We start from the raw sequence: 12746 nt of genomic DNA on the forward strand, positions 1-12746 counted from the left end.
ATCTGACTGTATACCTACCTTTACCAGTGTGTTGTATATTTTCATATGTTTTCATCTTACCAATTAGTGTCCCCACAGGTTGGGGACACACTAAAGCATGCTGTGACCCTGAGTCTAGTAGTGCAGGGTGCCAAATGCGAGGGCATGTGATGGCACTAGGTCCAGAGGGGTGTGATGTCCCTTTGGCTCAGGCTGCCAGGCTTCACAGCATCAACAACTGTGTGGTCCTTGGCAGCAGGGCAGATGGTCCGCAGTGTCTGCAAGGGCTGCTGGAGTGCTCGGCAGCACTTCCAGGCTCAGCAGCTGGAAACCAGGGCAGGCAGTGGGGGTAGCCAGAGCTGGTGGTGTGCGCGCACTTGACTGCAGGGGCCTGCTGCAGGTGCCTGTGTAGTAGTAGGGGCCGTTTGCAGACACACGTGGTGGTTGGGGCTGGGCATGGAGCAAGGGCCAGGGCCAACTATGGGGTAATTGACAGCTACAGGAGTGCACTACTGTGACTGCTGGGTCTCACCAAAGGCTCATGGCAGTGGAGGCCTATGATGAGAATTGGGCCTAGGGTGTGCACTGCACAGTTGGAGGGGCTATCTGCTGATGAATGCAGTGATACAGGCCGCTGAATGTAGGCAGGGCTTGATCCAGGACAGCGAGCAGCTAGAGAGGCCCTGGTTGTCCATGTGCTCTTCCATGGCTGTACAGTCCTCCCTCTCAACCCCCACTCCGGGTAAGCATACTGCAGTAGGGGCCGGTGACGGGCGTCCGACAGGCAGCATGCAAGTGCACAGCCGGAAGGGCCCGCCCCAAGCAGGCACACTGCTGTGGGAGTCAATGTGAGGGTCTAGATTGTCATCTTTCAGTCATGCAGCCGCAGAAGACTGGACTGGCAACCAGTGCAGCTCATGGACTCCAGCAGGAGCAGGGGTAGGGAGCAGGGAGGGACTCAGGTGGCCGGTGTCAGTGACTGAGAATACCTGTGGAGCAAAAGCTAGTGAAATCTACAGAATGTCTGTGGCAGCTGTGCTGGCCATGGGCCTCTTCAATGATAGAATCTGCTGGTGTGTCTGCAGAACAGGTCACTGTTCACCACAATCACTCCTGCCATGTGGCTGCCACTGGTAACCCTGCTTGTCTCCCTTGTTCCCAGCTGTCTCCATGTGTCTCAGCTTTGCTGGTCTGGGTGGGGTGAAACCAAGGCAGACCTTTGCGCGGTGCTGCAAAAGGCTGGGGAAGTTGGTCTCACACCCTTCTCTTCCTTTTCTGCTGAGGGGAACTCTTTTTAGCTGGGAATTTTCCACTTGGAACTGAGCAATGCCAGCATGGGGCGTGGGACAATGCCGGCAGAATGCAGCCGTTCTTCCTTCTCTCTTGTGTAGTTATTCTCAGGTCTTTAGTTCCACTGTGTTGCTGAAGTTTCTTAAGTGGGCTCCAGACCTCTCCCAGAGCTGTGTCATGGATAGCTGTGTAGTTGTTGATTTTTGTCGGGGAACAGAGGTTGGGGTCTCCCATGTCATCATTCTGTTGACATCACTCTATATACGTATTTTTTGATATGTCATATTTTCATTTTTCAGTTCAAAATACTTTCTATTTCCTATCATGATTTGGTTTTGACCCATGGTTCCTTAGAATAGTTTTTCTATCTAATTTTTAATCAAATGGAAAGTTTTTTCTATTTAATTTAATTTGTTATTTGATTCCACTATGGTCAGTTCAATTTCAATTTGACATTCATTTTTTAAATGTGTTATATACTCTTGAAAAGAATGTATACTCCATAGTAATTCCGGACTCTTTTCGATATAAATTGATTAGTCACTTTTTTATTGATGTTGTTCAAATCTTCTATATTCTTACTGTTTTGTTTTTTTTTTTTAACTATTATTATTCTATCAGTTACTGAGAGAAGTATGTTAAAATCATCTGCTGGTCAATTATGCTTCTGACAACGGCAGGCCAGTTTACTCGGGTCAGTTCTTCCAATAAAGCTAAAATGAGATACCCTGGGGGACTCCCAGCCCACACTGTTGAATGCCAACCTCCTCCTGCCTCTGCAGTTTTCAGAGTGGGTTAACTCCTGGCTTTGAAGCCAGACAGCCAAGGGCAAAGTGCACCTGGGAGCGAAAGGGCGTGTCCTATCTACCTGGTGGCTCCAGAGTTTTTTCTCAACTGCTTCTTTTTTCTAATTGCTCAGTGGGAAACAGTTCACTGGTTTTGTCCTAAGGCAATCACCCCCTGCGAGTGCAGGAGAACACTAAGGACCTGTCCTCCTTCGTACAGTGCCCCTCCCCAACCCTATTCCCCTACTTTAAACCCCCTACTTTAAGCACAATTCTGGCCCTTGGCAGGGACATATTTCAGGAAACTCAAGTACAGAGGCATAGGAGAATGAGATCTGTATATTCATTGGCCGTAAACTTGCTGGGTGAACTTGGGTAGGTTCAGCCACCTATCTGTGCCTGTTTGTTCTCTTCTGCTAATTTTAGGAAACAATACTTGTGCTCTTCAGTTTTTATGGCTATAACAACAGAGACAGAAAAGGCAAAGTTGGCAAATTAGAACCTGCTAGGGTCATATAGCTTAATACCAAATTCATGATTCAACCTTACCCACAACTTCTTCTGTTGTTGTTGGGGCCAAGGGAATGATAGGATATGAGCCTTTTGTTTCCTTCAGATTCTCTTTCTATTCCCCCCAGTTCTAGATTTAATTTTGTCAAGGAGAAAAAATGACTTTCACTCTTAGATATCTCAATTCTGCCCCACCCCTCAAGGTAGGACCAACTATCTCTTCTACCAGGAAGCCTGATACCACAACCCGCAGCAACCCCTCTGTCTTCTATATTTTAAGGCACTGACCGTATGTCCCATTGGTCCCTTCTTGTCATGCCCCATCTTGGTTTCTGCTTATTTGGATCATAAGGCTTAACCTTTCTTTGGGCTATATGTCAACAAATAGAGTTAGTGACACCTCCACTCACATGGAGTGGCCTTCGCCACAAGGCTGGGCATATGGTAGGTTCTCTATAATCCTCTAAAGGTTGCTTATTCTTTTTAAGAGCATTTACATTTGACAATATTTCTATAGCTCCCAAACAATTGGATAAATAATGGTAACAAATTAGGCATTGTCTGGAAAGAGAATTGGGGGAGGCCAATGGCATTCTCTTTCAATTCTAGTCCATCGGTGCTGTCACCTTCAGGGAATATTGTACCTCATGGATTCATTAAAAGAGGTGGTAGCTTGTGGGAACCTATTAGAATCACAGACCCAAGATAACAGGAGAAAGCCTATACCAAGGAATCTCGGAGGGACAGTGTTTTCTGTAGCTATAAGAACATCCACACACAAGCAGTTTTCCCCAGGGATGTAAGTCGATAAAGAGAAGTAGAGTCCAGGAGTCGTGGTTAAGAAGATCAAGCCTCTAAAGGGCAAGAAGGCAAGGAAATCCAAACTGGGAGGCGGGGTGGGGGACTTAGGTAAAAGGGGAGCGTGGGGCAGCGAGCGGGACCGGGGCCATACAAGAACAAACAGAAGTTCTGCCTTACTGGCACAGCGTATTTTTCAAGGAATTGAGGCTGATGATATAATAGTTCAGGGAAGAGAGTTGGTAGGTAGGAGAGACATTGCCCTAGGCCCCCTCCCCCAACCACAGCTGGGTCAAGAAGATGATCCTCCTTGAGGTCATGTAGCATTCTTCCAAGTTCTTCTGGGTAGCCTCCAACTCTCAGTGGTTAAAGAGCTTAAGGGTAGACATCATGTTACTGATTTCATTGTCTGGACTGCTGCTCCCTAGAAGAGAGAAGGGGTAGGATGGAGCCAGGGTCCTTGAATCATGGTACAGGTGGATGTTTACTGACCACCTCGGTGAAATATATTGTGAATGAGAATAAATTTATACTGTGTTAACCCCATGACATCTTTATAAACCTTTGTATTTTTGCTACAGCCATGAACTTACCAAACTAATACACAGGTCTAACTGGGAAGGCAGAGTTGGGTGCCTGTGCCCATAACGGAATGTGAACAACTGTGGGGGGCCACTGGAGGTTGTAATGAGAGAAATACAGGTACAGGGATGAAGTACAAGAAAATGCGAAGCCCTCAGTTTGGTATATTAGTTTATTTGGCAAGGACTTGAGCCGTTTCAGGATAGAGAGGTCAAGGAGAGAATAGAGAGGTCCTCAGCTGGAGCCAGTGGGTATCAAACAGAGAGCCAGGAAGCAATCTTCTTAGACCATATAGTCATCCTCCTGCTCACATTAGTGGTGAGTTAGCGAAGGTTTAGCAATGATTTCATGGGTTCTCTGGAAGAGAAAAGTTAAGTGGTTAAAATTCAGGGAACCCTGGGGGACATCCATTCCCAAACTTAATAACACCCTTGGCCCCAGTTTATGGGAATATCAATTCTTTCTGTGATATCAGGAGTTACTTGCTTTTAAGCAATTTTACCCAAGAGGTTTGCCAGTTGAGCAGACAGGTAGCGACCAGGTCTCTTTGGGCCTGGCTGAGACAAGGGGCCAATGGAGGCCAGACTACACAGGCAATAACTGGAGACGTTGGGTAAAGGAGGGATAAGCAAGCTGGTGGATGATGTTTTGGGAGGACTGCATGACTGCATGAGAGTGAAAAAAATAAATAAAGGCCCCCATGTTGGTATTTTAGTTCATTTTGCAGCAAGTGGCAGTCTAGGTGTGGCGATCAGAGTGCATTGCCTTACGCCACCTGTCTCTCTGACCAGGATTTGGATGAACTGCAGCGTGCCCGGGCCCCTCCTCCCCTCGCCAATCAACCTACTCATTGTCCAAGCAGATGTTTCCACAGAAGGTCCAGCAGCATGTGTGATTTGGTTGTAAACATGTTAGTGATCGAGTGCACCTTTCCTCACAAAAACTTTCCGGAGGCTGTACCCAGCACTGCTCAGTTTCTCCTGTGTCATCTGTAACTCAGATGGTAGAGGTTGGCAGGGTCGATCCATCCATAACTCAGAAAAGAAACTCTTCGCTAGCTTAACAACCCCTCGGCTCTAGAACCTGAGCTCCAAGCATTTCTCTGCCTTTCAAGAAAATCCCTTCCCTCAGCCCCTTCATTATCCCCATTTTCTTATCAGATGACCTCTAACTTTGACTTCCTAAGGGCCTCTTATTTTTCTCATGGTCTAAAAGATTCTGCCCCTTAAATGAAATGAATGTGCTAAAATCCCACCCTTTTGGTATTCATCAAAGGCTCACTCAGATCAGACTCAGAGATTCTAAAACTATGGACTCAGAGGGGAGCTCTATGTTGATGTTTCCTCTACTCACAGTGGTCTAACACTGGAAAATATAATTTCCTGTGAGCTTATGAAATGTAGACAAAAACTATGTTTCCTTTCCACATACCCATTATTGCTTTCAGATCTGAGAGAGGGAGCTTGAAGGGATGCCAGACTGGGAACATCCAACCTAATCTTTCCTGGATGTCCCTGCTTTAAGGAGCGTTCTGATCCTTTGAAGGGTGATCCTGAAATTGGTGCCTGGATCATTATGCCAGACATCCCAGGCCAGGGCAGACCACCCTCCTCCTTTGCCACACAACCTGTTGGATGTTTGTTCTTGATACCACCCAGCACAGGCAGAAGCATCACGACCCCATAGATGAGCATGATGAGTGGGAGAACCCAGGGCTTCATGGTAGTCTCTATTTGTGTTTGGGTTAAGTTCTGGCAGAAGACAGGTCTTTTCCAAATGCTGCTAGAGGTAGAAAAGGAATTAAATTGAGAACAGGGTAGGAAAGGGAGAGAAAGTTCTTGTGAATATTGTGTTATTTTTTCTCCTACTTTTCCTATTCACCCTCTGGAACCCAACAACATATCAAGCTAGCCATTGGCTTCCCCAAGCTTCCATCCCATCTCACATTACATACCACTTTCTTCGCAAAATTATTTCTTTTAAAAATGCATCGCTATTTTTCTAATTAAAAATCAATAGCTCTTCAGATTGTATAATTTGTAAAACAAAAATAATATATACAAATAAGAAAGGAATAAGCATTAGGAATTCCACCACCCCAGAGATAATCAGTATATGTAAATCCTTTAATGTTGTAGTCATTATTTTTATGAAATTAGAATAATAGAACATATTAAGTGTTCTGGTTTTTTATTTAAAAACATATGTAACTAGATAATATATTTTAGTCAAGATCTTAAAACAAAGAGTGATTCCAGAATGAGTGAGGAGATGGATTACTCAGGCAGACTTGAGAAAAAATGATGGCCAGCAACCGGTCAGGGGATTCTTAAAACTTTCATCTACATAAATGGTCTCAATGCAAGTTTTAGGCACATGATCCTCTAGCACATTACTTTGAGACAAATTTAAGTGACCTGACGAGAGACAAGAGCAAGAGAAAGAGATTATAGAGAGAAGAAAATAGGAGAAAAGTCCTTAAAATGTAAAAGAGCAGCTGTTTGCACGTTTCCACTCTTAGATGCTTATATCTGCTCTGCAGCTTACTCCATTCAGAACCCACATTCCTGCCACCTTGCCTCGGCATGGCTTGATGAAGGAAAATTGCCAAGATAAGGTATTGAGGTATCATTTACCATTGGGCAATATTGACATCAAAGGATACAACTTAATTAGTGAAGCTTTAGGCCAAAGGAGAACTATTTTTGAGCTTGGTAGGCTTCCAGAAATACTATAAATCACTTGCATTTTTTGCACAGGGAAGTCCTTGAACATGGCTCAGAGTATTCGGATCCTCTGAAGGCACCAGCACAGAGGAAGAAAGATGTATAATGCAGATGCTCTGTTAGCCACTTACAGGTGAGGATATGACGTATGAGGTAACTGGGTCAAGGCTGGTGTGGATTGGGATGGCCTCGGGTTCCTGGCACCTGCCTTTTGCACGAAGAAGGAGGAAGAAGACTGGCACAGTGACAGAAACACAATAAATCCAGAGTAATGGGTTCTATGAAGTTGTTTATTTGTATTCGAAAATGTTCTAGAACCAAGTTTTCTAGAGCTTTAAGATCTGTTCATTTAAAAAGCCTCACGCTTAGCCCAGTTTTCTGAGTTCTTTACTGGCTTTTAAAGGGTTTTCAGGAACTGGGGATGCCCAATTCCCTTTTTTTGTATGCTTCAGGTGTATTAAGTGATACCAGAAAAGCATCATGTCCTGGCCAGGTACTACTCATATACACACAGAGTTCTGGTTGAATTCTTTGGCCATCCTGAAATAGAGTATAGGACAATGAAAAGGTCCCTAGGCATCTTAAGACATGGAACTACTGCTCCCCAACCCCAAATTTTGGATCCCTGGGCTTTCCAGATGATGTTAAGGAAGAGAACGTATTGGACTTTGAGTCAGGAATGCTGGTATATTGTTTTATCTCTGTCCCTTTAGGTCATTTCACTTCTCTTTCCATTTTCTTATTTGAACAACAGAGACAGTACTCCCCACCTCACAGGAGTAGTGTTGACACCACCTGAGTGGGGAACCCATCCAAGTCAGCCACAAATAAAAACTCACGCCTCGAGACCTGTACCCTCACCTACCTCTGAAGGTGTCTAAGTTGAATGTCTGCAGTAACAGGTTGACAGCTCTTTTATCTGGACTCTTCTTACTTGGGGAAGTGGGAAGGGACACTGTGGCCTGAGACAGGGGACAGAAGATCAGAAAAACAAAGTTCAAAGGCCTAGAACTTAATGATGATTTTGGTAGTGACAGATCTTTAAGTTCTGCCCAGGAACTACATGTTGGTCATATTGCAGATTGTTTTCTTTGATACTCACCCATCTAGAAGTACAGAAGTACTGGGTCTTCTTTGATGTGAGCAGTATCTTCTGCTAAGCTTGGAGGAACATTGCATATCTGGGTTACAGCTCTGGTCGCCTCCAGCAGACCCTGGTCTAGAGTCTTAAGAATGCATCTGAGTTTATTCACATGTAGGGAGAGGAGGATGGTGTGTATATGTATTTCTCCTTAACTTGTTGTGTGGGCTATTAAAGGTCCCACCCTTCTCTGTATTGATTCTCCTTTGCTACTTAAACATAACATATCCCACCAAATGCTCTGCAGCTTTTAGTGGATAAAAAGATACTGAACGGGAAAGACTTTAGAAAAAATAGATGACCCCCTATTAAATGAAGGAAGCGAAATGATTAGCACCAATCACTTCACCAAAGGGGTAGGGGGATTGTTCACCAAATATCAGAGAGGAGCATTATATTGGGCACACATATGCATGACTTGGAGCTCATTAGGAAAAAGAAGAGTCGAGTAGAAAAGACCAGGAACTCCCAATGAACAAACCTCCTTCTCCCAAATCCTGTTCATAGGAACATTTTATACAGTGAAAGGAGCTATCCATATATAAGTGATTTGCCCCTTTTTTGGGTGCCTTGAACAGCAAGAAATATATGCCATGATTCCAGGAACTTGGCTGAGGAGGGTGGACAAGTACAGAGACATAAGGCAGAATTTGGAGACCCGGGTACAAGGGTGCGAGAGGGAGCAAACTGAAAGGAACTTTGATGGGAATTGCAAATGGTGCCACACCTAAAATGATTGAATTATGGATTCCCAAGACACTGGTTTATATAGCAAGAAAATGACATTTTATGCAGGGCATTCCCAGCCTCATGCTCTGTATCTGGCCCAGATATTGGGGGTCCTTAATGGTTTGCTTGAGGGGCACCAAGGAGGTACCTCCCAGGATTCCTGCCACTCTTGGTTCTGGATTATGCAGGTGGGTCTGCAGAAAGCAATGCAGAATTTAAGACAACAGTGCTCGCTCTCACTCGCTCTCTCTCTCTCTCCCTCTCTCTCTTCTTCTCCCTTTCTCTTCCTCCCTCTCTCCTCCAAGCCCAAAAGGTTTTTCATCCAAAATTCCTCTTTCAGAGCTAGGTCTTAATACCTGATTGGGGAAAACAGAAATGGACTACACTGAGTGCCTACTGTGTGCCACACACTGTGAAGGTGTTTATATGTGTCATCTAATTCCATCCTCACAGCCGAGGTGCCAAGAAAATATGGGTAAACTGAGTCTATAGAGGTCATAGGATTTTCCCAGTGTTACAAAGCTGGTGTATTTTGAAGTCAGGATACGATTCCACATCTGCCTGAGCGCGATATCTGTGAACATTCCTCCACTACCCAAATTTTTATAGGCAATAGAGGACTGATTCCTGCCCAATATCTCCCCATTTATACTACCATGCCCTACAGGATTTGAGGAAATTGACACTCATCCTCTGTTGAGTTTCACATGTTTATTTCAAAAACTAATTCTCTCTCTCTCTTAATGTATATATACATATACATGTATGTATGTGTATGTATGTATTTATTTATTTATACTTAAAATATCTACTTACTCTTTCATCCACAATTTCTACTTCTCTTACATCAGTCTAAAATTAAGGCAACCAACCGAATGAGAGAAGAGATGCCTCTAATAAGGGGTATCTCTAATAAGGGGTAATAAGGGGTAATAATGATACCTCTAATAAGGGGCTAATATCCAAAATATACAAAGAACTCACACAACTCAACAACACAAACAAACAAAACAAAAAATAAATGGGCAGAGAACCCAAACAGACACTTTTCCCAAGACACGTTACAAATGTCCAATAGATATATGAAAAGATGCTCAGCTTCACTAGATATAAGGGAAGTGCACATCAAAACCACAGTGAGATACCACTTCATACCTGTTAGGATGGCTATTATCAACAAGACCAGAAACAAGTGTTGGAGAGAAAACGGAGAAAAAGGAATCCTCATACATTTCTGGTGGGAATGTAAATTGGTGCAGCCACTATAGAAAACGGTATGATATGTTCTCAAAAAATTAAGAATAGAGCTACCGTATGACCCAGCAATCTCTCTTCTGGGTATCTAACAAAAATATTTGAAAACATTTATTCATAAACATATATGTTCTCCTGTGTTCATCACAGCATTATTCACAGTAGCCAAGACGTGGAAACAACCTAAGTGTCCCTCAATGGACAATTGGATGAAGAACATGTAGTACATATACACAATGGAATACTACTCAGTCATAAGAAAGGATGAAATACTGCTGTTTTCGACAACATGGGTAGATCTTGAGAGTGTCGTGCTAAGCAAGGTAAGTCAGATGCAAAAGTACAAGAACCATATGATTTCACTCACATGTGAGATATAAAACAAAAAGCAACGAATGAACAAACAAGACCAACAAACAAACTCGTAGACACAGATAACAGTATGTGGAACCAGGGGGAGGAGAAAGTGAGGGGAGAATGAAGAGGAGAGAGAGAGTCAAATATCTGGTGACAGAAGGAGACTAGACTTTGGATAGTGAGCACTCAGTGCAATACGCAGATGATGTATTATAGAACTGAACACTTGAAGCTCTTATAACTATGAACCCAAGTTACCACAATAAATTAAATTTTTTAAAAAGTAAGGATTTATGAATAAAAATGCTCAACATGATATTGTCTAGTTAATAAGTAATTAGTACAACACAAATGCTTGGCATAGGTATTTATTTTAAGTGAGAGATGTACAATTAAGGACATCGATGTTTTGTGAAATATTTACATGATTAAATGAAGGCGGGACAAGATGGGCAACAAAAGATAAGTAATTCAAAATGTGAGAAAACAAAGGATTTCTTGCATTAAATACACGAAGAAACTAAAAAGATAATGGTGCTGACTCTTGAACAATGTGAGGGGTAGGGACACCAGCCCCCCACAGTCAAAATCTGCTTATAACTCTGGATCCCCCAAGACTTAATTTAATCATCCGTTCCCATCTGCAGATTCAACCAGGTTGGGAAATGGAAAACACTGTTTTCCATCCATTGTTGCTGAAAGCCACGGATGTGAAACCCAAAGATACCCAAGGGCCAACAGTATTTGCTGAAAAAAATCCAAGTATAAGTGGACCCATGCAATTTGAACCCATGTTATTCAAGGATCAATTGTACGAGACACAAATTAATTCTACACACTGAGATTATTATTTTTTAATTATATTATTCTTTTTATCCATTCATTATTTGGTAATTAGAAAATAGAAATAGATTAAATTTTTCAGGGGGAAAAAATCTATTTACAAAAGGAGAGGCTACTTATGTGAGAGGAGGAGCCATCTCTGCAGGAGGCCCACATGGAACAGGCCATGGAAGGGGCAGGTGCAGGGGAGGAAATAAGGACTCCTTGCCCAGCCCTGGCCTACCCAGTGAGGCAGGAGGAGCCCAGAATAACCTGTGCTTTCTTTCCTCCACCCTCACACCAGCTCTCCAGCGAAGCCTGTGCCAGACTTTAGAGCTCACTGCTATGGCCAGACTCATGTCAGCCCAGACTCTGCTGCCCATCCTGCTTCTCTGTGCGCTGCTGCTGCAGGCCCATGGAGGGTGGATTTTCAGGAAGACGAACAGTAGGTGATGGGCTGGAGGGCAGGATGGGGAGCAGGGAGTGGAGCTATGTCTAGCTACAGAGGATCTAGGAATTAGAACCTTTCAGTACATCCTGCTCTGACCGCAGCACTACGAAGACTCTGGGTCCTCCCCAACCATGGCCCTCCAGCCCCTTTACCGGGCCTTGAAACTAGTGATGGGGGTGGAGGGGAACCTACATTTTTTTAGCCTCTGTTCTAAAAATCCAGAGACATATGGTACGTACAATAGTGAAAGGGCCACAACGCTGAGGATCAGATGAGAAAACAGAACAACTCTTCTTTGATTTATGCACATACGTGACAGGTCAACAGCCAGAGGTGTTAACGGGAATAGGTGCAGAACGAAAGGATATTGGGAAATTAAATTTTGGGGTGTGCAGGGTCAGGTTACAATTATCATCAGGGGAACCTGGATGGTGGCTGTGGAAGAGAAATATTGAAAGTGCTCTTTCCTGGGAAGGTGCAGAAAAACTGGACAGTGACAGTGACAAGAGGAAAGAGAGGGCGGAGAGGCAAGTTTGTCTTCCTCTCCGGACCCTGCAAATTCTGGAGAGTGGGGAGAGTTTGCAGATGTCTCAGACTGTGCTGAGTTTTCAGGGTCAGAGTTTAGATTCTATGGGGTGACTTCACCAAGGCCAAGACTAATATGAGACACAGGGTCCTGGCCACAGGAGTGTGGAGAAGGTTCAGGATGCTCAGGCATTGAGATTAGGGGAAGATAGTGAGATGGAGGGATGAATTTAAGACACCACAGATCACCAAGATTTGGTGAGGGGCAGAAAATAAGTTCCCTGAAAAGTGTGAGTGTAATAAGTGGGACTGTGTCTGGGGTCACAGAGGATGCTATGCCCTTGAAAGAGGTGGTCTGTGGAGGCTTATTCCATTGTCCCTCCTCCTGCTCTGTTTCAGCTATAGCAGTGTCCACAGAAGTCAAGCCGTGTGTGAAGAAAGTCAGGCAACATCTGTGCAAATTCAACTGTGAAAATTACCGGTCATGTCAAGCAAATAATATATGCTGTTCGACCTACTGTGGGAACGTTTGCATGAACATCCTGTGAGTGGGAGAGGGGCCTGGGCTGTGCATCCTGCTCCCGCAAGCCTCTATGTATGACTGCGCCTGCGGCCAAAGCACGAGGACCTCAAATCCCAGGCCCCGGGGGACCAACCGCAATGTCACCCTCCCCACTGTCTGAACTTCTTGTTCCTGTCGAATAAACCAGGACAAACGGCAGGGACCTGCCTATTTGCCTCCCAGTGCTGTGGTCATTGAGAACCCCGTGTGTACCCCAGAGTGTCCCCGCCTCTCC

General features: G+C 44.2%; 2 protein-coding genes across 2 annotated transcripts; one reads left to right on the forward strand and one right to left on the reverse strand.

The window, feature by feature from the left end:
- Window positions 1-4267: 4267 nt before the first annotated feature.
- On the reverse strand, window positions 4268-5665 carry WFDC9 (WAP four-disulfide core domain 9). Its single transcript, XM_006922075.1, has 3 exons — window positions 5569-5665; window positions 4792-4939; window positions 4268-4301 (listed from the first exon to the last, which is right to left on the reverse strand). Exons 1-3 carry the CDS (start codon window positions 5663-5665, stop codon window positions 4268-4270), a joined length of 279 nt encoding a protein of 92 aa, XP_006922137.1.
- A 5665-nt stretch (window positions 5666-11330) lies between these two features.
- On the forward strand, window positions 11331-12497 carry WFDC10A (WAP four-disulfide core domain 10A). Its single transcript, XM_006921859.1, has 2 exons — window positions 11331-11418; window positions 12358-12497. Exons 1-2 carry the CDS (start codon window positions 11331-11333, stop codon window positions 12495-12497), a joined length of 228 nt encoding a protein of 75 aa, XP_006921921.1.
- Window positions 12498-12746: the final 249 nt, after the last annotated feature.

This window comes from Pteropus alecto, unplaced genomic scaffold (genome assembly GCF_000325575.1).
Source record: "Pteropus alecto unplaced genomic scaffold, ASM32557v1 scaffold45, whole genome shotgun sequence".
Lineage (NCBI taxonomy): Eukaryota > Metazoa > Chordata > Mammalia > Chiroptera > Pteropodidae > Pteropus > Pteropus alecto.